At 40.0% G+C, this 26,864-nt stretch overlaps 1 protein-coding gene across 2 annotated transcripts in view; it reads left to right on the top strand.

The window, feature by feature from the left end:
* NIPAL2 (NIPA like domain containing 2) overlaps nt 1-26,864 on the top strand; it is a 116,377-nt gene that overhangs the window by 81,973 nt on the left and 7,540 nt on the right. For both annotated transcript variants that reach the window (XM_058275768.2, XM_058275769.1), the window contains 2 exons: nt 14,370-14,466; nt 25,570-25,705. In XM_058275768.2, coding sequence (XP_058131751.1) covers nt 14,370-14,466; nt 25,570-25,705 — 233 coding nt within the window. The remainder of the gene's footprint in view (nt 1-14,369; nt 14,467-25,569; nt 25,706-26,864) is intronic.

Below are 26,864 nucleotides of genomic sequence, written 5' to 3'. Positions count from 1 at the left end.
CCCCGTGGCTCATCTTCTTCCCCTTGAACCTCTCCCTTCCTTGGCTTCCTGGCTGTGCTCCACCTTTCCCTCCACTCCCTCTCTGAATGGTCCATCACAGGTTCTTGGTGAGCATCTCCTCCTCCTCCGCTAGCCCATCTTATCTCCTTGTGCTCGTACTCTTCCAGGGTCTTCTAGGGTGATCCCATTGCCAGTGCCCACCATGGTCCTTTACAGTGACTTCCAAATCCAGGCCTCTCCAGAGCCCCAGAGCCAGGTCCCCATCTGTCCACTTACTACACGTCCCAGCCTGGATATCCCATAGGGTCCTCAATTTAACCATCTTTCATCAATTGTAACAAAGGTAACTCCTGTTTAAAAAAACAGTACAGTTATTTTTTTAAAGTGCCATCATCAGTACTAACAAATATTCCATACCAGTGCAAGGTATTGGTGGGGGGTGTACACAGGAATCTGGTATTTTATGCCTGATTGTTTTGTAAACTCATAACTTCTCTAATAAAAAAAATTAAGACACACAGTTGTTTTACTTAATATAAAAATAATCCTTGTCCATCCCAGAAACCTTAAAAAATAGAAGAGCAACCATGAAAAGTACCTATAAACCACTGGTAATAATAGTAAACAACGGATCTCAATATCTTCTCCCACAAACTGCTTTCTCTTATATTCTCTACATCAGCCTCCCAGTTTGGAAATCTGAATTATACCTAGTGCCCCAACACCCACATCCTGTCTGAATTTTTAAGTCTCTTGAACTTGACCCCTCTTGTACATTCCCATTGCCATTACATTAATTCAAGCCATCATCATTTCTTGCTTGATCAATGCCAGCAGCCTCTTAAAGAGTCTGTCCCTCTGCTGCCCACATCGACCCTGTTGCTACAAGTATCCTTCTAAAAAACAAATCCGATCAGCTAGGCCACTACTTCAGCCACAAAATTCAGTACCACTGTTTGCTGTCCCTCTGCCAACAAAGCCCCTTACCACCCATGACACACACCTCCCACTCTTTACAGTCTTCCTGCAAACTTTTCCCCAAGGACATGGCTCAGATATGACTCTTCCATGAAGTTGTTGCTAAGTTAGTTGTTCCATTTGCAGAGCTTTCCACAGCCCTCACCACATTATGTTTTCTTTTTGCCTCCCCTGCCCCACCCTGCAGTTTTTGCTGTCTGTGTCCATTCGCTGTGTGATCTCTTTTTTAGAGAAATAGATACAGATGATCCCATCTTTCTCCTCTAGGATTCACCAGGATTCGATCCTGGGGACCTCTGATGTGGAGAGAAGTTTCCTATCAATTGTGCCCATCTCAGTTCTTGGTCTCTGCTGTGCTTCATCTTGACTCTCCCCTTCGTCTCTCTTTTGTTGCGTCATCATCTCGCTGCGTGACTCGCTTGCACAGGCACCGGCTCACCACGCCGGCACTCGGCTTACTGCACGGGCGCTTGGCTTGCTACATGAGCACTGGCTCGCCACGCAGGTACTGGCTCACCACGTGACCACTCATGTGGGCACTCAGCTCACCACATGTGCACTCAGCTCACTGCACTGGCACCCACATGGACACTCGGCTTGTCGTGCAGCACTTGGCTCACTGCACAGGCACTGACTCACCACACAGTCACGCTTTTCTCTTCTTTTTCACCAGGAGGTCCCAGTGATCAAACCCAGGTCCTCCCATGTGGTAGGTAGAGGCCTTATCACTTGAGCCACATCTGCTTCCCCACATTATGTTTTAATTATCTATTTATCTTTCTGTTTTGTTCCAGTAGATGGTGCGTTTCTTCAAGACAAGAACTATTGTTGGTCAGTCGATCAGTTAGTAATAGTGTCCTGCTTATATAAGCACTTTTCCTTATATGTAATGGCCCTGACCTCAGTTATCAAGGACCTTAATCCTACCCTCTTCCTCTGCCACGTCCTACTTTTTCCCATCAGTCCTCCCCTCCATCAACCTTGCAGAATGGACTTCCTAATTCAAATTAGCCTTCCTCAGATCTATCATACTTTTGTCTCCCTACTGCCCCATTGTATCTTCTTACTTGTCTGCCATACATAGTCCTTTAACGACGCTGCTTTCATGGATCAAAATATAAGCACCAGAAGGAGTTTTAATCTCTGTGATTCACTTTTGTTCTCTATACTTTGTTGAATATTTCATGATAGCCTAGACTTGAAGTTCTACCAGCACATCATTACTTTTTGCCTACAGGCAAAACAAATCCTTCATCCAGTAAGAAAAGGGTCACATAGCCTGTGACCAGAAAATTAATAGCTTGAGTTGAATCCTTTGGAGATTAAAGTTGCATCAAAACTTACTTCCCAGAATAAACAGCATTGTTTGATGATGATGTATCTAGTACTATTTTATCGCCAGAGAAAACATTTTAAAAGAACAAAAATACTTTTTATTAAAACTTATATTTAATAAACCTCCTATTTCCATACAAATACTCTAAAATTAATTTCATCTTGCTGTTTCCCAGAGTCAAATGAATAAATTCATTCATTCGCTTATTCACCCATTCAACTTATCAGTCACCCAGATTTTGGGAGGGATTCCTGAGGCAGGAATTTTTATATAAATATAAAAATACATACCTCTATTACAGTCCTGAGAGGACTTACATTCTCATAAAATTATATTAAGATAATGAAAGTATATATGAAAGTAAATGCCACATGGGGGGAAAGGAAGTAATTCTGGGTATTTGTAAGATATAAAAATAAACCTTTAATAAAGGCACATTTGAGTTATACTATTGGCATTAGATTCCAGGGGGACTAGATCTGTAATTATCTTAGTTTGGAATTTAATCCATTATATGGTTGCATTTCTGAAGACTCAAGATGTGATCAATAATATACTAAGATCTTGAGCTGAAGTTTGGTTTAAATCTGTTAAGCATCTAAGTAATTAATATTTAATGCTTGGATGTGGCAGCTCCTGTGCTTTTTCTGCAAACTATGACTGTAAAGATCATAATTACAGTAATCAAGACTATTCTTTGAAGTCACATTCGTCTGAATTGTACATCCATACCAAGTACTATATAGCACCTGAACTGCCTTTCAGGGCTGATCAAATAAAATACCTAATAAAATTAAAAATACTCAAGTCTGACAAATTTTATATTCCCCAAAAGTGGGATTATAAAATTGTGTTAGAGACTCCCTAATACCGTGTACTTGTCTTACGTGTTTACTTTCCCAGCTGGATGTCTATTTTACCTTTAAGGCTTACGTCAAGTGGGCATCTCACAGAAATAAGGCCCAGGAGTTTATCTTCTTGTTTATAGGAAGAGGATTCGAGAAACCCAACATTACTGGCTGTGCAAGAATAAAGACCCCTTTACCCCAACTAAAGTGGCTTTTCCCAACCTGCCCTCCGCCGATGGGCAGTCCCACCGTGCTGTCTGCTGAAAAACAAAAACAAGTGGGGTTTCAAGGTCAAACTAGCTTGGAGAGATGCTGCAGAGCACGGCCTCCTCCGAGAAGTCCGTCATCTCTGTTAGCATGTTAAAAGCTAGAAGGACTTTAGGAAAGAGACGGATTTGATTTTGTTAATCCAGCAAGCCCCAGGCTTATGTTGAGTAATACTGTTAACGCCTCCCAGGGCCAGCAGGCTGCAGAGCCCGCTTTAGGAAACGTGGCCCAGACTCCAATTACTTCATGTTCTTTGGCAGACGTGCTCAGGACACCGTTTTGCCTGCCCCCCTCCCAATTTTCCAAGACTATTCAAAGGAAATCTCTGTTGTGAACATAAAATCCCTCACGAAATAATCTGCCCGGTGCTCATTTTCTCTCTGCTGGACAAAAAATTAAATCAGCAGAAACAGAGGTGAGCCGGCTGTTTGGTGTAATTCTATACCCCAAAGCTGATTATCAAGTCAGCCTTTCTGGCAGAGTTGCTTCAAAAACCACCATCAGGTGTTAAAACCCTGAAGGGAGAAAACTTTACTATCGGGAAGGAAGTGTAGTAACCTTTCAGCCTATCAGAACCCCCTTTAGGCCACAACTGGTAGTTTATTAAATGAACTGGGTCTGTAGGAAAATAACTGAATTTTCACAAAAACCGTGGTTCCATCTCACCAAGTAACATGGATGCCTGGAGGCCAGTTCCAACGTGGCCCTCCCTTAGTTATTCACCTCCCTCCACTGGATAAAAATGATAAAAGAACATTGAAAAGGAGGACCAAGAATAAAAATATCTTAACATATGACTAATTTAAATTGTGTAAAATGTTCTTGAATGTGTGAAATATGCATTTGAATATGCATTTAGCATTTTTAAGCTGCTGTACATTGAAGAAATAAAGCTTTGGCGAAAGAAAGGATGGAAAAGAAAAAAGTTGAGGAAGAAGCAAACATGGAGTAAATCAAAGGCATAAACTCCTGATGTATTTGTTATAAGACATCAACACCTACTGTGTTTTGTCCACTTGTTTTATTGTCTGAATGCAGACAGCAAGTGCACCAAGAGGCACTTCTGCAGTAGTCAACACTCCAGAAAGCTCACAGCTTGCCAAGCCCTGTGCTGGGTCCCAACGACCCGACGAGACTCTGTCAGCTGCCCACACAACAGCCTTTGCACCGTTCTCCTTTACATCTGACAGATGGGGAAACCGAGGTTTAAGAAGGTTCAATAACTTGTCTGAGTTCACATAAATACTAGGTGCAGGGCCAGAGCTTGAAATCAGGCAGTCCAACTTCCAGGGCACAAATTCCAGTACACTTCACTAGGTGCAGAATTAGAAAAATCTGACCTCCAAGGACCAAATCTTTTTTTTTTTTTAATTCCCTTAGACTCTATTCAATTTTTTCCATTCTTTTGTTTGTTATCCTGTCTTTTCAAGTTCAGATGATCTTGCCTCTAATTCACTTATCCAATCTTCTGCCATTTCAAATCTGCTGTTATATGCCTCTAATGCATCTTTTTATATATGTATTTTTTTATTAGAGAAGTCGTGAACTTAGAAAACCATCACACACAATGTGCAGAATTCTGATTAAACACCCCTCCAACACATTATGTTGTGGTGGTACATTCGTTATATATTATGAGAGAACATTATCAGATTATTACCACTAACTATGGCTTATAGTGTACATTTGGTATGCTTTTTCCATACCCCTCTATTATTAACACAGTACCTTCTTTGACACTGATGCAAAAATATTACAATATTGCTGTTGACTATAACCATAAGTTACATTAATTGTATTTTTCCCATGCATCTCCATATTCTTACCATCTTGTAGTAGTGATATACATTTGTTCTAGTTCAAAGAAGAATATTCTTGTATTTGTACTATTCCTCATCCACATCCAGGTTCATTGTTATTCAGTCCCTAGATTATTCTCTAGCTTTCTTTCAATTGACATTTACATCCCCTTTATGCCTTTCAGCCACACTCCCATTTATAACCCAGCTGTGTTAGTTACACTCACTATAATGATTGACCATCAACTCTATCCATTTCCACACTTTTAAAGTCAAAGTAATTAAAAATTCTACATACTTTAAGCATCACTACCCCTTTCAGCCCTAATCCTATCTCCTGGTAACCTATACTCTAGGTTTTTAGCCCCATGTGTTTATTCTTAATATTTCATTCATATTAGTAAGACCATACAATACTTGTAAGACCTTACAGTATTTGTCCGTTTGCATCTGGCTTATTTCACTCTGCATAATGTCTTCAAAGTTCATCCATGTTATCGTGTATGTCCCAATTTCATTTCTTTTTACAGCAGCATAGTATTCCATTGCATGTATATACCACATTGTGTTTATCCATTCTTAGGTTGATGGATTCTTGGGTTGTTTGCATCTTTTAGCAATTGTGAATAACACTGCCATGAACATTGGTGTGCAAATGTCTGTTCACATCATTGTTTTCAGTTCTTCAGGATATAATCCTAGTAGAGGGATTGCCAGATCATACAGCAGTTCTATATTTAGCTTCCTGAGGAACCGCCCAACTGTCTTCCACGGAGACAGCACCATTTTACAGTCCCACCAACAGTGAAGGAGTGTTCCTGTTTCTCCACATCCTCTCCAGCACTTATTGTTTTCTGTTTTTTTTTTTAAATAATGGCCATTCTATAAACCATGAGATGATCTCTCATTATAGTTTTGAGTTGTAGTTCCCTAGTAACTAGTGATATTGACCATTTTTTCATGTGCTTTTTCATCATTTATATTTCCTCTTTGGAGAAATGTCTAAGTCTTTTGCCCATTTTTAAATTGGATTGCTTGCTCTTTTATTGTTGAGTTTATGTAGCTTGGAAATCAAACCCTTTTGTATATGTGGTTTCCAAATATTTTCTCCCATTTAGTGGGCTGCCTTTTCAGCTTCTTGACAACATCCTTTGAACCACAAAAGTGTCTACATTTGAGTAGGCCCTATTTATCCATTTTTTCTTTCTCTGCTTGTGCTTTCCATGTAAGGTTTAAGAATCCACCACCTACCATCAAATCTTGAAGACATTTCCCTACATTTTCTTCTAGGAGTTTTATGGTTCTAGGACCAAATCTTTGTCCAAACTTGGCTTTATAGAGAATATTTGCAGAACTCCTTTCTTTTGGACAAAGAAGCCATATCAAAGGCTAATGCTTTGGGGAAAGTATTTGGCAAAAACAGATGAGATGAACCTGGGCTCAGATAAGGATACATGAAGTGGGGGATCCACTGAGAAAATGTGTGCTTCTTTTTTTTTGAAATTTATTTTATTTATTTCTCTCCCCTTCCACCCCTCCCCCAGTTGTCTGCTCTCTGTGTCCATTCGCTGTGTGTTCTTCTGCGACTGCTTCTATCCTTATCAGCGGCACCGGGAATCTGTGTTTCTTTTTTATTGCATCATCTTGTTGTGTCAGTTCTCCGTGTATGCGGCGCCATTCCTGGGCAGGCTGCACTTTTGCACTGGGCGGCTCTCCTTACGGGGCGCACTCCTTGCGTGTGGGGCTCCCTTACACAGGGGACACCCCTGCATGGCAGGGCACTCCTTTCATACATCAGCACTGCGCATGGGCCAGCTCCATGACACAGGTCAAGGCGGCCCAGGGTTTGAACCGTGGACCTCCCATGTGGTAGATGGACGCCCTATCCATTGGGCCAAGTCTGCTTCCCTCTTTTTTTTTTTTAAGATTTATTTTTTATTTATTTCTCTCCCCTTCCCTGCCATCCCCCGCCTCCAGTTGTCTGCTCTCTGTGTCCATTTGCTGTGTGTTCTTCTGTGTCCAGTTATATTCTTGTCAGCAGCACCGGGAATCTGTGTTGTATTTTGTTGCGTCATCTTGCTGCGTCAGCTCTCCGTGTGTGCGGCACCATACTTGGGCAGGCTGCACTTTCTTCGTGTGGGGTGGCTCTCCTTGTAGGGCACACTCCTTGCGCATGGGGCTCCCCTACGCAGAGGACACCCCTGTGTGGCAGGGCACTCCTTGTGCGCATCAACACTGTGCATGGGCCAGCTCATCACATGGGTCAAGGAGGCCCTGGGTTTGAACCCTGGACTTCCCATGTGGTAGGTGGTCACCCTATCCATTGAGCCAAATCCACTTCCCATGTGTACTTCTTTTGTTACTTCATCCCATGGACTGCCAATCCCCTTTTTACCACTGAAAACAGGGTCATTAGTGCCTTTGAATTTACTTAGATTAGAGAACCAGTCCTGAAAACTCAAAGTCAGTTCAGAAAACTCGTCCTTAATATTCTGTTCCTCTGGAAACACTTCAGGTACCAAAACCTGAATTAGTTTTCTATTACTTCCACAACAAATCATCACAAATTTAGTGGCTTGGAACAATACAAATTGTGTTTCAAATTGCTGGCCCCAGTCACCATCACCACAACCATGAGAAGCAGCGCCGAGACCCAGCAGCCCCTGCTGCCCTCGGCCTCAGCGAGTGGCGTCCAGGGCAGAAAGTAAAACGGTTCAATGTAAGAAACGGATATGGTTTCCTCAACAGGAATGACACCAAGGAAGATGTGCTCGTACCTCAGAATAACCCCAGGAGGCACCTTGGCTGCGCAGGAGACGGAGAGACTGTGGAGTCTGGTGTTGAGGGAGAAGGGGCGGAGGCAGCCAATGTCACCGGCCCCGGTGGAGTCCAGCGCAGGGCAGTAAAAATGCAGCATTCCGGAACCATGACAGACGTTACCCACGCCATCGGGGTCCTTCACACAATTAGCAGCAAAATTACCAGAATAGTGAGAGTGGGGAAAAAACGGAGGGATCCGGGAGCTCCCCAAGGCCAGGCCCAGCAATGCCGGCCCTACCGCAGGAGCCCATTCCCACCTAACTGCAGGCGAAGACCCTGTGGGCCGCACACGGTACCCCAGCCCTCCTGTGCCAGGAGAAGCGATGGGGGCTGCCGACACCCAGCGAGCAGGAGAACAAGGTAGACCAGGGAGACATTCACTGCTCCGCGGGGGCCCTTCTCACCAAAGACAGCCTAGAGAGGAGGGCTCTGAAGGTGATAAGGAAAGCCAAGGAGAGGGGACCCACGGCCAGCAGCCACCTCAACACTGGCACAGCCGTCACGTCAGTTACTGGCACAGACGCCCAGAAAACCCTGAACTGCGAGATGGCAAAGGGACCCACCACCTGAGCCTCCATCAGCTGCCGAGGCTGAGCTGGGCGGCTGGGTGAATGCCTGCTTGCCATCTCTACCATCATCCAGTTTGGGCATCCAGCAAGAAGAAATGAGTGTGAAATTCCAGCAACCAGAAATGAACAAAAGATTGGAGCTGAAGGCTTACTTTTTGCCCTTTGATCAGATCTCTCTGCATTATCTATGCAGCATGGGGTTTTTATTATTTTTACCTAAAGACATCTCTTTTTGGTAATGGCAAACGTGTTTTTTTTTTTAAGCCTGGTTTTTCTCAATACACCTTTAAAGGTTTTTAAATAGTTTCAAATCTCGTCAAGTTGAGATTTTTAAAAACCTCATTTTTAACTTCTAATAAAAGTTTTACAACTTGATTTTTTTTTAAAGTCAACAAACTGCACTTAATAAGGTCTTTTTTTTTTAAAGATTTATTTTTATTTATTTCTCTTCCCTTCCCCCCAGCCTCCACCCCAGTTGTCTGTTCTCTGTGTTCATTCCCTGCATGTTCTTTTGTCCGCTTCTGTTGTTGTCAGTGGCACAGGAATCTGTGTCTCTTTTTGTTGCGTCATCTTGTTGTGTCAGCTCTCCATGTGTGCAGTGCCATTCCTGGGCAGGTTGCACTTTCTTTCACACTGGGCGGCTCTCCTTACGGGGCACACGCCTTGCGTGTGGGGCTCCCCTACACGGGGGACACCCCTGCGTGGCAGGGCATTCCTTGCACGCATCAGCACTGCTCATGGGCCAGCTTCACGTGGGTCAAGGAGGCCGGGGGTTTGAACCACGGACCTCCTATGTGGTAGGATGCCCCGTCCATTGGGCCAAGTCCGATTCCCAATAAGGTCTTAATTGTCAAAACACACACACATTGTGACTAGCAGAGCTAGTATATGAGTATAACAGTGGTTGAAAGGAAAAGTCTACAGACATGTATATTACTAAAAGGAATGTCCAAAAAATGGAACTTATAGTGAAACCTCATGTAAAATACAAATATGGAAGGTATTACATATTTAAGACTGTTTCTAAAAAAGTAAATAGGGAAGCGGACTTGGCCCAGTAGTTAGGGCGTCCGCCTACCACATGGGAGGTTCAACCCCCGGGCCTCCTTGACCCTTTTAGAGCTGGCCCACGCACAGTGCTGATGTGCACAAGGAGTGCCGCGCCACGCAGGGGTGTCCCCCACATAGGGGAGCCCCACGCACAAGGAGTGCACCCCATAAGGAGAGCCGCCCAGCACAAAAGAAAGTACAGCCTGCCCAGGAATGGTGCTGCACACACAGAGAACTGACACAAAAGGATGACGCAACAAAAAGAAACACAGATTCCCATAACGCTGACAACAACAGAAGTGGTCAAAGAAGAAGACGCTGCAAATAGACACAGAGAACAGACAACCAGGGTGGGGGTGGGGAGGGGAATTAAATAAATAAATAAATAAATCTTTTTTTTTTAAAGTAAACAGTCTGCTTATAACTTTGCATGTCTGATAGATTTAAATTATTTTAAATTTTTTTTTAAAAACCACAAATTTATTATCTTAAAATTCTGTAGGTCAGAGGTCTACTATAGGTCTCACTGGGCTAAAACCAAGGCATCGGCAGGGTTGCATTCCTGGCTAGAGGTTCTAAGAGAAAATCTGTTTTGCTTTTTCCAGCTTCTGACAGCTGCCAAGATTCCTTGGCTTGGGTCTTTCTCACATTGTATCTCTGACCACAGTCAGGAAGGTGCTCTGCTTTTAAAAACTCATGTGATTATCCCAGATACTCTTCCCACCTCAAGGTGTCCTTAACTTTATTCACATCTGCAGAGGCCCCTTTGCCAGAGAGGGTACTTATTCCCAGGATCTGAGGATTAGGACATAGACATTGGGGGGTGGGGGACATTATCTTGCCTACCTGAGCTGCATCACCTAATCTCTCTGTGCCTTGGTTTCCTCATCTGTAATATGGGAACAATAAAAGCTCCTACCTCCTAAGGTTGTGAAGATGCAAGGAGTTAGTACAAACCAAGCTCTGAGGACAGTGCAGGTATGTGGACGCATGCAGTAAGTGCTATTATTCTTTTCAACCTCTGAGATAACAATCAGCCTAACAGCCTCTTCCTGGATCACAGAAATCTGCAGACACTACAGCTTCTTTAATATTGAGGGAAGAGGATATAGCTCAAGCGATTGAACTCCCATCTACCAAAAGGGAGGTCCCAGGTTCAGTTCCTGGTGCTTCCTGGAGAAAACAAGCAAGACAGCAAGTTTGCACAACAGGCGGGAGCGGCAAGCTGACTCAACAAGATGACGCAACAAGGAGATACAAAGAGAAAAGACAATGAGAGACACAACAAAGCGAGGAGCTGAGGTGGTTCAAGTGATTGAGTGCCTTTCTCCCACATGGGAGGTTCTAGGTTTGGTTCCCAGTGCCTCCTAAAGGGAAGACAAGAGGACACAGAGAGCACACAGCAAATGGATACAAAGAACAGACAGTAACTGTGAACAACGAGGGTGGGGGGCAGAATAAAATACAATAAATCTTTTTAAGACTCTATCGATATTTTCAGAAAGAGAAAAAGGTTGCTTGGAGAAATTTGTGTTAATTCACGCTGCTCGAATATTTTATTCCTGGGAGCCCCATGACTTCTTGCCACAAGGCAGAACCCAGGGCAGCTACTGTCATTCTATGAATAATGTTTTATTTCTCTGAAGCTGAGAAATAGAATTGCAAAAAAGTCATACATGGTTTTTAGAACTGATAGCAACTACCCTCCACCCCCCACCCCCAAATTAATAATTGGCATGCTAAACAAGCGATCCCACACGCTGCTGCTGCTGCACATTATTTGCAGTTATATCACCTGAGAAATGGAAGACTGTGATTGAGGGATTGAGCCCAGAAGGATAATTCTGTTAATGATTGATGAGTTGTACAGAGATTGGGACACCTAATGTTTTGATGGCAACTTTAGGGAAGGCAGAGAGAGGAGTTTAATAGCTTTTGCAGCACAACTTGATTAAATTAAAGTCTTGGCAATTAAATCCCATAAGGAAAAGTTAAAATAATTGGTTTAATTTACCTAGGAGGAGAAAAGCCTAAGAGATTTAATCCTTTGTATAAAAAGAAAGCATTTTTAAGTGAGGAAGAGCTGATCCTACTGCTTTCTGGGTACACAGAGGATCAAAGGAAAAAGCAAGCAAATAAAAGCTTGAATTGAAACAGAAGAGATTTAAGTGGAATTAGAGAGGACTCTATAAGATAAGTACAATCCTGGAAGTAGTGAAGTCCCTACTCTAGTGATTTTTAAGGAAAAAACTCAATGGTATTACTTTTACTTGCCTAACATCAGGAAAGTAATATTCATATTTGCGATTTCTGTTCAGGGATTCTGTCTCTTCTGAAAAAGTAGTAATTTGGTTTCAGGATACTTTAAGGGCTGCAAAAAAAAAAGTAAAAACAAAAATAAAACAGAGCTCAAAATTACACTAGAGGGAGTGGATGTGGCTCAAGCAGTTGGGCAACTGCCTCCCATAGGGGAGGTCTCAGTTTCAGTTTCTAGTGCCTCCTAAAAGAAGGCAAGCAGACAGTGAGTGGACACAAGGAGCAGACAATAAGCCAACGCCAGGAGCAGACAATGGGCAGACACAATGAGCAGACACAGGGAGCAGACACAGAAAGCAGATCAGCGGAAACAATGAGCAGACAGTCGAGGGAGCCATCTCAGCAGGAGGGAGGGGGGTTACACCAGAATCTTCTTAAGGGTAGGGAAATTTAAGCATTCAATTTATTAGACATTGGGCAAATTGTTCATAATAACTCTGAGGTGTATTTTACTTACAAATTCCATATTTTTTTTTAAAGATTCATTTTTTATTTATTTCTCTACCCAACCCCCCCCCTCCCCGGTTGTCTGCTCTTTGTCCATTTGCTGTGTGTTCTTCTGTGACCTCTTCTATCCTTATCAGTGGCACCAGGAATCTGTGTTTCCCTTTGTTGCGTCATCTTTTTGTGTCAGCTCTCCTTGTGTGCGCGGTGCCATTCTTGGGCAGGCTGCACTTTCTTTCGCATTGGACAGCTCTCCTTATGGGGCGCAGTCCTTGCGCATGGGGCTCCCATACATGGGGACACCCCTGCATGGCAGGGCACTCCTTGCGCGCATCAGCACTGCTTATGGGCCAGCTCCACACGGGTCAAGGAGGCCCGGGGTTTGAACCACAGACCTCCCATGTGGTAGACGGACGCCCTAACCACTGGGCCAAGTCCGCTTCCCCATAAATACTTTAATAAGTGGCCAACAGTGTACCAGGCGTTGGAGAAAGAGGACAAAGTCCTGCTCTCAGAGAGTTGACTTCTAGTGAGGAAGACAGACATGAAACACACGAATACATGAACAAGAAATACACCAGTGATGATCAGACACTCCATGGTGAACTGAAGTTGGGCTGTGATAGGATGGCTGGGTGGCTCTTTCAGATCAGAGGATCAGGAAAGCTCTCTCAAAGGAGGTGGCTTTAAGCTGAGGCCTGAATAACTAGAAGGGGCCACTGTGTAGAGATCAGGGGAAAGTCTTCTGGGCAGAGGGAACAGATAGTGGGCAGGCCCAGAAGCAGGAGGCCATCTAAGGACTGCAAAGAACTGCAAAAGGCTGCTGTGCCTGGTGCAGAGCAAACCATTCAGAGGCAAACAAGACAAAATGAGATCCAAGAAGGCGGCAAGGGCTTTTGTAATCTGGATTTTATTCTACATGTGATGGGAAATCATAGGAGGTCTAAGCAAAGGCATGACTGGATCTAATTTATATTTTCACTACTTGTATTATCATTGATGAAACTCACAAACAAAATGCAGAGTGAAGAAAGTAAGTCAAAGCAAATATGATTCCACTTGTACAAAGTCCAAATATATGCATAAAAATAAGCAGGGGATTGTTTAGGGATGCATAAAAATGTGGTAAATGCCATCCAATATAAGGAAAGTGGATGATAAAACAAAATTCAGGGTACTGATCCCTGGGGAAGTGGTAAGAGAAGGGAAATGCATTTGGGGAGGGGTACACAGGAACTCCAAAGGTACTGGAGATTCTATTTCTTAAGTTGTGTAGAAGGCACATGGTTACTTGTTATATTGTTATGAATAACTTATATTATATATAACCTTCTCTACTAATGAAATGTTTCATTATCAAAATTGTGTATTTTTTAAACCAACTTCTCTGGCTGTTGAATGGCTGGATTGTAGAGAGGCAAGAGGAAATCAAAGAGAGTAATTAGAAGCATTGCAGTAAGCCCGAGCAATGGTGGCGGCCAGTGAGGGGTGGAATGGGGGCTTGCACAACAGGGTGTAAGATGATGCTGTTTGCTGAGAAGGCGAGACCCCAGGTAGTGAAGGTGGGAAATCAAGAATTCGTGTACCACATTAGTTGCCCATGTTAGTGTGACCGGTCTCTTAAAATGGAAATGTCTAGTAGACAGTTGTAAAATTAGACGGGAGCTCTGGTAGGTCAGAACTGGAGACCAGATTTGAGCTTCCCTGGTATACAGGAGGTGCTGGAGCTCTGGGTCTGGATGACTGGGGCTCCATATCTTGTTCTTGCATATGTATAATTGTCCTTAGGAACCTCAGTCATAGAAAAACTGTTGCAAAATTAAAAATAGAAGTGTGAAATGTACAACTTCTATAATTAAAAAAGAAAAAATTAGATGGATGGCATTTTAAAGACTGTATAGAATAACTTGTGCTTTACTCTTTTTTCATCTCTAATTTCTAGATTTTAGAAATATTGATTTTCTGCATTCTCCTATATTTCCATAAAAGAAAAGGAATGAAGCACATTGTGATTCTGTTAACCCTGGTGGCCCTTCTTGGTAAGAACATATTTTGTTTTCTTTCCTCTAATCTGGCCATGGTAAGTCATAAAAGAGATGAAAGGAAAACACTTGAGCATTCTCTTTCTTTCTCACCATTTCCATTTTCAGCTCTGATCTACAGCAGAGAAACCATGTCTAAATTATACAAATTATACTTTACATGTCCATTGCTGCAATTGATATATATTTGATTCTTTTTGAAATATATTTAAGGATTTTTGTTTCTCGGTAATCTTTATTTGGATGCTGACATTTTGAGGATGTTTAAAAGAAGAACAAGGTAATAAACCCAGTTGAAACTTTTGTGTCAGGAATTAGCAAGAACTAGCATATTTATATATGTATATATATAAAAGCTTTAGTCTGGCTAATATGAAACATAAATGCAAGCAGTATGATTTTCTTACATACCATATTTCTTTCATTCATTCTTTACCCACCCTTTACTTTTTATTTCCAGAGGCACCTTGTAAGTTTCTGAAAACTGATGCCTAAAGAAGCCCACCCTACATATTTCAGTGTTCTCCCTTCCCTCTCCCTCTCCTCCCACACCATCACAATACCAACATAGCAGCCCTCTTTAATAATTTGGGACATACTCTCTTAAAAATTTATTTATAATTCTTCTTTTCTTTGCCATGAGTGTTATTTGCTATGACTTTGTAGGTTTAAAGGACAGCCCTTGAGAGGTTGTTCATTTCCTCCTAGGAATTGGGGCAGGCCACCAGCCCACAGTAATGGGGCACTGGAGTTTTCATTTCTCCATCTCATCAACTAGTTCTTTCGTTTGTACCAGAATATTTGTATTTTGGATAGCTACTCAGAGAAACAAATTTACTCTATACCATACTCAGGTGTGCTGTTGATCAGGAGAACAGGAAAGGGAGAAAATGTTCATTATATAGGAAAGGACTGAAAACAAAGGAAATCTTAAAAGGAAAGTAAGATAATAAGATCAAGGTCATACATATCAGTTGTAGTCATAAATGTTACCAGGGTAAATTTACCTAGTAAAATAGAAATATTCTCAAATTGGACTTGAAAACAATTCTTAAATTCTTACATATTCTTCTCTGATGCCTCATCCTCCCGAACCCGCAACCTGCCATGATTAGCAACTAAATTTTTATACAGAGGCCCTCCAGAACTGTTCCAGTAGTATAAGGGCCAGCACCCTTTCTGACCAGCCAGTCCCCTTGCTGGTTTTGAAACATTTCGACTACATAGATAAAATTCACACCAAAAAAAGAAGATAGGGAAGCGGACTTGGCCAAATGGATAGAGCGTTCATCTACCAAATGCGAGGTCTATGGTTCAAACCTCGGGCCTCCTTGACCCGTGTGGAGCTGGCCCATGCGCAGTGCTGATGCGCGCAAGGAGTGCCCTGCCACACAGGGGTGTCCCCCACATAGGGGAGTCCTACATGCAAGGAGTGCACCCCATAACGAGAGTCACCCAGGGCAAAAGGAAGTGCAGCCTGCCCAGGAATGGTGCCACACACACAGAGAGCTGATGCAGCAAGATGACGCAATAAAGAGAAACACAGATTCCCAGTGCCGCTGATAAGGATAGAGCAGACAACTGGGGGGGGGGGGTGTGGAATAAATTTTAAAAATCAATCTTTAAAAAAAACAACAACAACAACAAAAACCAAGATAACAAAAGTTGAAACTGAAAGAAATCAGGCAGTCATGATATTACTAAGTTAAAATCAAGGCAAAAAGCATTAAATGAGACAAAAAGGGACAATTTATACTGATAAAAGTAGTGCAATCTTACAAGAACATCATATCTAATATGCAATGGAAAACCTGTAGAAAGTGCAAAACTAAGTAAACAGAAATATAAGAGGAGTAGGAAACTTCTCTCAGTCCATGAAAGATAAGTAGACAGAAAAATGTGTAAAGATAAAGGATCAGAATATGTAAGTTTGCTCTAGTAACTGTAATATTGAACTCTAAATCCAGAACTAGAGATTACATCTTTCAAATACTGTATAACATTTACAAAAGGTAATCATACATTAGGCCACAAAGAAATCTTGAGAAATTCTGGGAAGTTAAATTAGTACAACTACAATCTCAGATCACAGTGAAATAAAACTAGAAAATAAATCAATAAAACCTCACCTCCGGGAAATGTTAATACTGTCTCTTAAACTATTGCTGGGCCAAAGAAAAAATGAAGGTTTCATTGCAACATATATGTTTAAATTATTACAAAAACACTTAATATTAAACCTTTAGTTTATCACTAAGACTGTAGACAGAAGAAAATCCATACCTTTAAATATATTTCAATTAAGCACTCAACTCAATAAGTTAGAAAATAACACTTAAAGCTGAGGAAAGCAGAAAGGAACAATTAAAAATAAAAGCAAAAATTAATGAAATAGACAAACAATGGGTTGTTAAATAAACCCAAGAATCAGTTCTTTGAAAACAACTAATCAAATAGATCCTTGATAAGAAAAAACAAGGCAAAATTATAAATACTCCAAATTAGAAATCAAATATTTACATTATGCAACTAAATATAAAAACTTGAATAGGTAACTGATTTTTTTAAAGAAAAAATAACTAGAGAGGACATTGTTAAAAAGCTACAGTCTAAAAAAGAGTCATGCCTAGACAATTTCAAAGGTAATGCCTTCAAATCCTTAAGGAACAGATTACTCTGATAAACAGATTACTCTGATATTGTTTAAGCTATATGAGAGTAAAGAAAAAAGTTTTCAATTTTTCTTTTTACCTAATCAGTATAATACTGATTACAAACCTGGGAAATATGGCACAAATAAAGAATACTGGGAAACGGACTTTGGCCCAGTGGTTAGGGCGTCCGTCTACCACATGGGAGGTCCGTGGTTCAAGCCCCGGGCCTCCTTGACCCGTGTGGAGCTGGCCCATGCGCAGTGCTGATGCGCGCAAGGAGTTCCGCACCACGCAGTGTGTCCCCCGCGTAGGGGAGCCCCACGCGCAAGGAGTGCGCCCGTGAGGAGAGCCGCCCAGCGCGAAGAAAGGGAACAGCCTGCCCAGGAATGGCGCCGCCCACACTTCCCGTGCGGCTGACGACAACAGAAGCAGACAAAGAAACAAGATGCAGCAAAAAGACACAGAAAACAGACAACTGGGGGAGGGGAGGGGAATTAAATAAATAAAAATAAATCTTTAAAAAAAAAAAAAAAAGAATACTATGAACTTATTTCACTACTGAATACTGATGCAAAAATTGTAAATAAAATATTAGCAAGCAGAATCCAGAACAAAGCATCATGACTTAGTGGTCTTAATGAAACCAGTTCTTTTCTTTGTAATACTCCTAACAATTTGTAATTACATATTTTACTTATACATTTATATATTGATATGAGTTTGTCTTCCTTGCCAGATTAGTTCCATAAGGGCATAGACCATATCTATTTTATTTGCAATATGTATATTTTACCTAGAACTGAACATAATGAACACACAATAAATGTTTGAACCAATTAACTAATTAGCTAATAATCAGAATGAAAAGATGGTTCTTTAAGGAATCCATTAATATAAAGATACTGAAAACACTTTTTTTTTTTAAGATTTATTTTATTCATTTCTCCCCACCCCCTCATTGTTTGCATTGCTGTGTCCGTTTGTCATGTGCTGATCATCTTTTTTTAGGAGGCATTGAAAACCAAACCTGGGACCTCCCATGTGGGAGAGAGATACCTAATCACTTGAACCACCTCAGCTCCCTGCTTTGTTGTGTCTCTCATTATGTTTTCCTCCATGTGTCTCTTGTGTTATCTGGTTGCATTAGCTCTCTGTCTTGCTTGTCTTCTTTAGGAGGCACAAAGAACTGAACCCAAACCTCCCATATGGTAAGCAGGAGCGCAGTCACTTGAGCCACATCCACTTCTCTGAAAACACATTTTAAAGTGTAATAGCCTTCTTAATTTAAGAAGAAAAAATATTACACAATTTTAAAGTATAATATCATTCCTAATTTTTTTAAGACTTGAGATAAAACAGAAATAGAGGGATATTTGTGTGTTGAAAACATATTTCCCTTAAACCTAAAGCTGAAGCATATCTGGTGATGGAATACCAGAAACATCCTCGTTATAGTAAAAAATAAGAAAAAAGATGACCGGTCTTCAATTTATACTCATCTGTGCTTTTTCAATATTTTACAATGACTATTAATGACTTTTACAAGAAAAAATATTATGAAAATTATGTAGCAGCTTTGAAAAATATCTATAGATCTATGTTAAAAGAAAAACATAAGCCCACAAAATTGTACCTACCTTATTGTGATTAGCAGCATGCAAGATGTGGGGGCATTTTCAGGACTTGAAGTTGTCCTGAGTGGTACTGCAGGGACAGATGCTGGACATTGTATGTCCTGCCATGGCCCACTGAGTGGACTGGGGAAAAGTGTAAGCTGCAATGTAAGCCATTATCCATGCGGTGCAGCAGTGCTCCAAAATGTATTCACCAAATGCAGTGAATGTCCCACGATGATGAAAGAGGTTGTTGATGTGGGAGGAGTGGGGTGAGGGGGGTGGGGGTATATGGGGACCTCTCATATTTTTTTAATGTAACATTAAAAAAAGGGAAAAAAAAAAAGCATGCAAGAGGCAAAAACTGGAAATGAATGTGAGGTCATGGGAATATATGCAGATTTTTTTTCTTTATTGTTGTTTTAATATTGTTTATGTGATGAAAGATCGAACTGAAAAAGAAAATAGAAAGCTGAGGGCAAACCAGGAAGAGAGAAATCTGGCTTCTACTGTGTGAAGGATGACATCCCTTGCCTGTGATCTCCTTTCTTAAAGGAAACTGAACGTGCGTAGCAGGGTCCTTTCAGTTGATAGGGAAGCTGGAAAAGACAAGAAGTCCTTCTCTATCCTTAGAACACGTTACTTGCCAAAGCAAAAGTAATAATTGAACTATTTATGCCTCTAATAAGGAGACATCGATGGCATTGTAGGAAAGTCTTCGAAAGGAACTATTGATGAACTAAGAATAACCTGAGAGTGCTAAATTTTAAAACTGGGTCAGCATATGTAGAAAAAATCATGCTGTTATGATAAAGGCAGTATATGTTTATTGTTGAGAATTAAGAAAATAAAGATACAAAGAATGATATACAAATTCGTGCACTTGAATAATGTCACGCAATGCTGATAGGAGTACAACTGGTGCTTTCTAGAAGGCAGTTGGCCAGTATATTTCAGAAGCCTTAGCCGTGGCCATTGACACAGTGATTCTTCTTTAGGTGATTTTCCTAAGGAAATAGGCAGAATTATAGAGAAGATTTATGTACAAAGATATTCATCACAACCTCCTTTTTAATAGTAGAAAGTTAGGTACAACCTTAATATCCAAAAACAAGGAATTGTCATAGAAAGAAAGGCCTATTATACAGCCAATAAAAATCATGCTTTAGAAGAATATTTAAAGGTATAGAAAATACTTAATGACAATGAAAAAATAGGTTCCTAAGTCGTATATTCTGTATGATTCACGTGGGTGTGTTTTTATATATTTATAGTTATTTATTTATCCATTTATAATTACAGATAGAAAAATAACTAAAAATGTTAAAAAATTATTTGGGGCTGAAAGTTGAGATTATAGGTATTTTATTTTTTCTTTCCAGGCTTTTTTGCATTTTTTCAAATTTTCTTTAAATGTACATATTTTATAATTTTTAAAAATTGTTTACTGTTATTCATAGTCCCAGTATTGCAATGTAGTTTCTGCTAGCCTTTTTCTTGTCCATACTGTATTAGTCAAGCTTCTCTAGGAAAACAGAACCAACAGGAGATATCTGCAAATAGTATGAGATTTTATAAAATCATCTTATGCAAATGTGGGGATTAAGTCCAAATTCTATAGGTTAGGCTGCAAACCAAGGGCTCAGATAAAGGTCTTTGATGAGTTCCCAGGGACCCTGGCTATCTGAAATAGACATGGATTCTCTCCTTGAATGCTGAAATCACTTCCCTTTTAAGGCCTTCAACTGATTGGATGAGAAGTCACTCATTGCTGATGGCAGTCTCCTTGGTCAATTGTAGATGTAACCAGCCATCTACACAATCAACTCACTGATGATTAAAATTCATGAAATGCCCTTGTATTACAATTAGCCCAGTGATTGCATGACCAAACAACTGGGCGCCATTACCTGACTGAATTGGCACATTAGCCTAACCACCTCACATCCTTAAGCACTTACTATTTTTATACATATAGCATTGGAATGATACTGCATTACTGCATCACAATTTTGTATTTCCACCTATCCTCTTCAACGCCCACCCCCCCCAAATGAAACAACTTAGCACTCTACACCAGCTTAGAAATAGTTTGCAATACTACAATAAATAGTGATTAATCAACTGGTGATTGTGTCTGTTTTGAAAATACAATGATTAACTATAGCAATTGTTTGTTTCTTTAGCTGTTTAATAAAGAATTCTAGTTTTGCTTTTGTTTCGTGTTTAAGTGTAATTTAACTTCAGATGGTGGTTAAATTAGATAACCTTTCAAATCCTTCGCAATCCTGAGGTTCTGACTCTAATGGAACAATGTGTTCAGCTCCTTTTCTCCATTCATTATGCCTCTGGGAAACCTGGCTACTCAGACCACAAGACCATAACCACATCACACTCTAATTTCAGGCAAAGTTCTTAGGAGGAAATAAATGTTTCTCAACAGCTAACCTTACAAACCTAAAATATCAAGTGACACAGATCTCTATAGATATTTAAAATTCCTAAATTACCTAAAATATGGCTAATGTCATAATCAGTTGAAAATATGTAAAAAGATCAGGTTAAAAGATATTTTAATTCTTATTAGTGAGCCCATGCAATAGTTGATACTTTTTCTTTTTTTTTCAGGTATCATGGCTGGGCATTGAACCCAGGACCTCGTATGTGGGAAGCTGGTGCTCAACCACTGAGCCACATCAGCTCCCCAATATTTGTCCTTTTGTGTCTGCCTTATTTTACCCAACATAATGTCTTTCATCCATATTGTCATATGCATCCAAATTTCATTTCTTCTATTCCATTGTGTATGTGTGTGCATGTGTGTGTGTGTTTACACATACCACATTTTATTTATCCACTCATCAGTTGATGGTCACTTGGGTTGTTTCCATATTTTAGCAATTGTGAATAATGCTTCTCTGAATATCATTGTGCAAATGTCAGTTTGCATCCTTGCTTTCAGTTCTTCTGAATATATTCCTAGTAACGGGATTGCTGGATCATACAGCAGCAGTTCTATATTTTGTTTCCTGAGGAACCGCCAAACTGTCTTCCACAAAGGCTGCACCATTCTATATTGCCATCAACAGTGAAGTGTGTTCCTATTTCTCTACATCCTCTCCAGCACTTCTAGTTTTCTGTTCTTGTAATAATGGCTATTCTACAAGGTATGAAATGATATCTCAGTGTAATTTTGATCTGCATTTCCCTAATAGCTAATGGTCTCGAACATTTTTTTCTTTTTTTTTTTTAAGATTTTTCTCCCCTTCCCCCTCCCATTGTCTGCTCTTTGTGTCCATTCGCTGTGTGTTCTGCATCCGTTTGCATTGTCAGGCGGCACTGGGAAACTGCATCTCTTTTTCATTGTGTCATCTTGCTGCGTCAGCTCTCCGTGTGTGCAGCACCACTCCTGGGCAGGCTGTACTTTTATCACACAGGGTGGCTTTCCCTGTGGGGCACATTCCTTGTGCGTGGTGCTCCCCTATGTGGGAGCACCCCTGTGTGGCATGGCACTCCTTGCACGTGGCAGCACTGCTTGTGGGCCAGCTCACCAGACGGGTCAGGAGGCCCTGGGGATCGAACCCTGGATCCTCCATATGGTAGATGGACGCTCTATCAGTTGATCCACGTCTGCTTCCCTTGAACATTTTTTTCATGTGCTTTTTAGCTATTTTCATTTCCTCTTTGGAGAAATATCTATTCAAGTCTTTGGTCCATTTTTAAATTAGGTTGCTTCTCTATCTTTTTATTGTTGGGTTGTATGATCTCTTTATATAACATAGATAGCAAACCCTTGTCAGATATGTGGTTTCCAAATATTTTCTCCCATTGAGTAGGCTGCCTTTTCAGTTTCTGACATGGTCCTTTGAAGCACAAAAGTCTTTTAATTTGAGGAAGTCCCCTTTATCTGTTTTTTTCTTTCATTGGTAGTGCTTTGGGTATAAGGTTTAAGAAACCACCACCTACCCCAAGATCTTGAAGATGTTTCCCTAATTTTCTTCTAGGAGTTTTATGGTTGTAGCTTTTATATTTAAGTCTTTGATCCATTTTGAGTTAATTTTTGTATAAGGTATAAGATAGGGGTCCTCTTTCTTTCTTTTGGGAATGGAGATCCAGTTCTCCCAGCACCAGTTGTTGAATAGACTGTTCTGGCCCAGTTGGGTGGGCTTGACAGCTTTGTCAAATAGCAATTTGCAGAAGCAGATGTGGCTCAACCACTTGAGTGCCTGCTTCCCACATGGGAGGTCCTGGATTTGGTTCCTGGTGCTTCCTGGAAAAAAAACAACAACAACAAGCAAAACAAAGGAAAAAACCAACTTAGGGGGCCAGTGTGGCTCAGTGGTTGAGTGCCAGCTTCCCACATACAAGGTCCTGGGTTCAATCCCCGACCCCTGGTACCTAAAAAAAAAAAAATCGCCATAAATTTGAGATCTATTTCTGAACACTCAATTCTATTCCATGAAGGTAAACTCTAGAGTATAGGTTACTAGAAAATTGAAATGGGTTGCAAATGGGAGCTGATACTTAATGTATGTAGAATTTTTAATTAGGTTTATTGTAAATGTGTGGAAATGAGTAGAGTTGATGGTAATACATTAGAGTGAGTATAACTAGCACTGCTGATTTATAAATGTGATTGTGGCTGAAAGGGGTAGTCTGTGGATGTAATATTTCAATTGAAAGGAAGCTAGAGAATAATGCAGGGCCTGTATAACATAGTGGTTTGGTGGTGGATGAAGATTGTGGTTAATAGTTTAAGAGTGTTCTTCCTTTCCAAAGTGTTAGGTATATGGAATACGGGGAAATTACAACTAATATAACTTTTGGATGATAGTTAACAGTAATACTGTAATATTTTTACAGCAATGGCAAAGAAGATATATCAATTCTAAAGGACAACAGCAGGGCATTTAAGGGGGTATGGAATTTTTCCTTTTGAAGTAATAAAAACGTTCTAAAATTGACTGAGGTGATGACAGCACAATTCAGTGATGAAAATGAGAGACACTGAGTGAACACTGAATGGACTGTACAAAGCATGGGACTGTATAATGCAATGAATCCTGTGGTGGAAGATGGACTGTGGTTAATAGAACAAATATGAGAACATTCTCTCATGAACTATAATACTAATACAGGGTGTCATTAGCAGGTGGATTGCAGAAAAAATACACTAAATGTAAGATATTGGCTATAGGTAGTAGTAATGTTTCTGTTTTGTTTTGTTTTTTTAACAAATCAATTTTATTGATACATATTAATAAACAAACAGTGCATCCAAAGTGTACAGTCAATGATAATTGCTATAATCACATAGTTGTACATTCATCACTTCAGTCATTATTAGAGCATTTTCATTATTTCAATAATAAGTAGTAACGTTTTGATGATGCTCTTTCATAATCTATAACAAATGTTTCACAACAATGCCAGGTGGTGGTGGTGGTGGGATGATGTATGGGAGCCCTGTACTTGAACATACACTTATAGTTGATGGATGTTCGTGTATTAATGATAAACTTTAATTTTAAAAAGTTTTTAAAAAGATATTTTAAGATGGAGAGAGAGGAGGAAAGAGGCCTCTTTTATTAAGTTTGGGAGCTTTTAATTAGAATTTTGTAATCACCCGATCTCCTCCTTTAATTATGACTTTTAAGTGAAAGAAAATGCCTAGTTTGAAAGTGTGCCATAATAACCCTAAAAGTTAAAATATATTTTTCAGTTTTTAGAAAAGGCAATTATGGAAGGTTCTTACTGGTTACCATCACCAGCTATTTTAATCACCTATCCTATATATACGTGTATATATGTTTATGTGTATGTATATGTGTTTGTGTATATATATAAATACCTTTTCAAAAACTAAAGGAAATAAAGCTGAGCCATATTATGACCAGGTAAATCAGCAGCAACAAAGGGAGTTTTCTCTTTCATTTTTATTGCCTTTGACTTATAATTATTTGATTTTGTGTGAAATTTAGTTTTAACTTTCTGTGGGTCTCAGCTAAATTACGGAGTTATATGCAACAATAACTTCAAGGAATCTAAGGAACAAAGAAAATACCGTCTTCCTTCTACAGAAACATGATGTTACCAGGAAACTCTACATTGTTTTAATATTGATATGGCTTTATCAAGTCACTTCTTAGTTGCCATTTAGAACCTGTGAAAATTTTGTTCTCGTAGGGATAGATTCCCCTTTAGCATAGAAAATAAACATTGCTTATGCAAATCTTTGATTTCTATGGTTGATTCAAAAAATGAATTCTTGGTTCTAGCCCTGTTTCCCATCAGTGTCTTTAGGAAAAAAGTATTTGTAATGAAACTTCTAGTCATTTACAAACAAAAGGGCTCAGACATAGACTTGGTACAACTCTTAGTAAACTCGACGAGTGAATCAATTTTCAGTTTCCATTCTTCTCATTTATTTGGTTGTAAAATTTTTCAGTGGAGCTTAATAGTTATTTTCCCATTAATGTCACATGGACAATCTGCCTTTTCTTATCTCCTCCCTTCATTGTTTTTGCCTTTCTCATCTACTAGTAATTATAACCTCAGCACCATCCTTTCAACAGTTAGGGCTAGAAAATAAGCATCTTGTTTCAAAGATAAAAAGCACCCAGTCACACAGCAGACTTGTAGCTGATTTAAGCAAATTTAAAGTCCAGCCTAGGTTGAATAGTGGGGCACCTCCTAGCCCACACCTCACAACAGTTTTCGTTCTTGTAGCACAATTGGCATATTTGCTACTCTACCATGTTAACTGAAGATATTTATTTGTAATTCTATCTCAAACATGTATTTTATTTGTGTGTGTTTTTTTTCTTTTTCAGCCTCAATGACTGTTATTTCAGTAAAGGCAGTCTCAAGCATGATTACTTTTTCTGTGATGGATAAAATGCAACTAACTTATCCCATCTTCTATATCATGTTTACCATCATGATAGCATCTTGTGTTTTCCAAGTCAAGTAAGTTAGCTTCTATATATTCACTAATCTTTCAACATATCTGTGCTTCTCTGAGCATTGATCTTTATTGACTTCAGATGATAATTAAAATTAGCTACAACTGATTTCTCAGGGGATTGCATCTACAGCTGATCCTCAGCCAACATGCCTTGTTTTGCCCTTCCCATCCAATAATAAGTTTTTACTAAGTGTCACCTTCATGTCTTATGAGTTCTAAAGTGCAGCCATAATCCAGCTAAGTGCACTTTGATACTTTCCTGATGCTCGTCTGCTTGTAATTAATATCCATCGTACACAGGTTGTCATTAACAATAAATCAAAGGAGCAGGTCTGCATCCAGGATTTCATTCTAAATATAGGAAATACATGAACCCTTCACCTTCATTTCTTAGCTCATGCTCATTAATTGTCCAGAGATGGACAAAACCAGACATTTAGCCGGGAGGGAAATCCTTTCCCCAGAACTTTGCATCTTTGGCCAGAATTTTCTTTGTATCCATGGGATTGCTGAGTGATGTTTTATGTTTCTCTTGGGGCCTAATAGTGGTTACAAGGAACATTTTTAATTTCTACTATTCTATCTCCCTCCTCCATCTACTCTGCTCATTTCCCCTCCATTTCACATTGTTATTATGTCTTTGCCTGCTACACTTTCTTGAATCTACCTGAAAGTTTTCTGTTCATCCTAAAATGATATGCAAAAGCACCAGTTCCCAGTGCCAGCTAGGAAGTCAAAGCCCAAACTCAGAAAGAGAGTGGTTCCTTCCATAGGTGCTAGACATAAAGTCTAATTGTTATGGGCAGCATGCAGGCCCTGTTACAAGGTCTGTTACTGGGAAAACCCAGTGTTTGTCACTGTTATTTGTCCATCCCTATAGAACTAAGTGTATTTCTAATACTTGAATCTTGCTCCTTTGTTTCCTGTCTCTTTATTCTTCTGAATTAATCCATACTGCTAAAATATCTTTTGGATTAGTGATTAGCATCATTATCATTATGCTTTGTTCTATGACTTTAAAAGGCAGGTAACAATGAAGGGAAACTAGATTCCCATTACCCTTTCAGCCCCTGCACCCTTCATACTACAGAACTGTGGTTCTCAACCCATTAAAATCTCCAGAGGAGGTTGGTTGGCTTGTACATATATATGTGCATACAT

Source organism: Dasypus novemcinctus, chromosome 14 (genome assembly GCF_030445035.2).
Source record: "Dasypus novemcinctus isolate mDasNov1 chromosome 14, mDasNov1.1.hap2, whole genome shotgun sequence".
NCBI classification, from domain to species: domain Eukaryota; kingdom Metazoa; phylum Chordata; class Mammalia; order Cingulata; family Dasypodidae; genus Dasypus; species Dasypus novemcinctus.
Note: the sequence above shows the minus strand (reverse complement) of the source record. Positions and strands in the feature narration are given on the sequence as shown.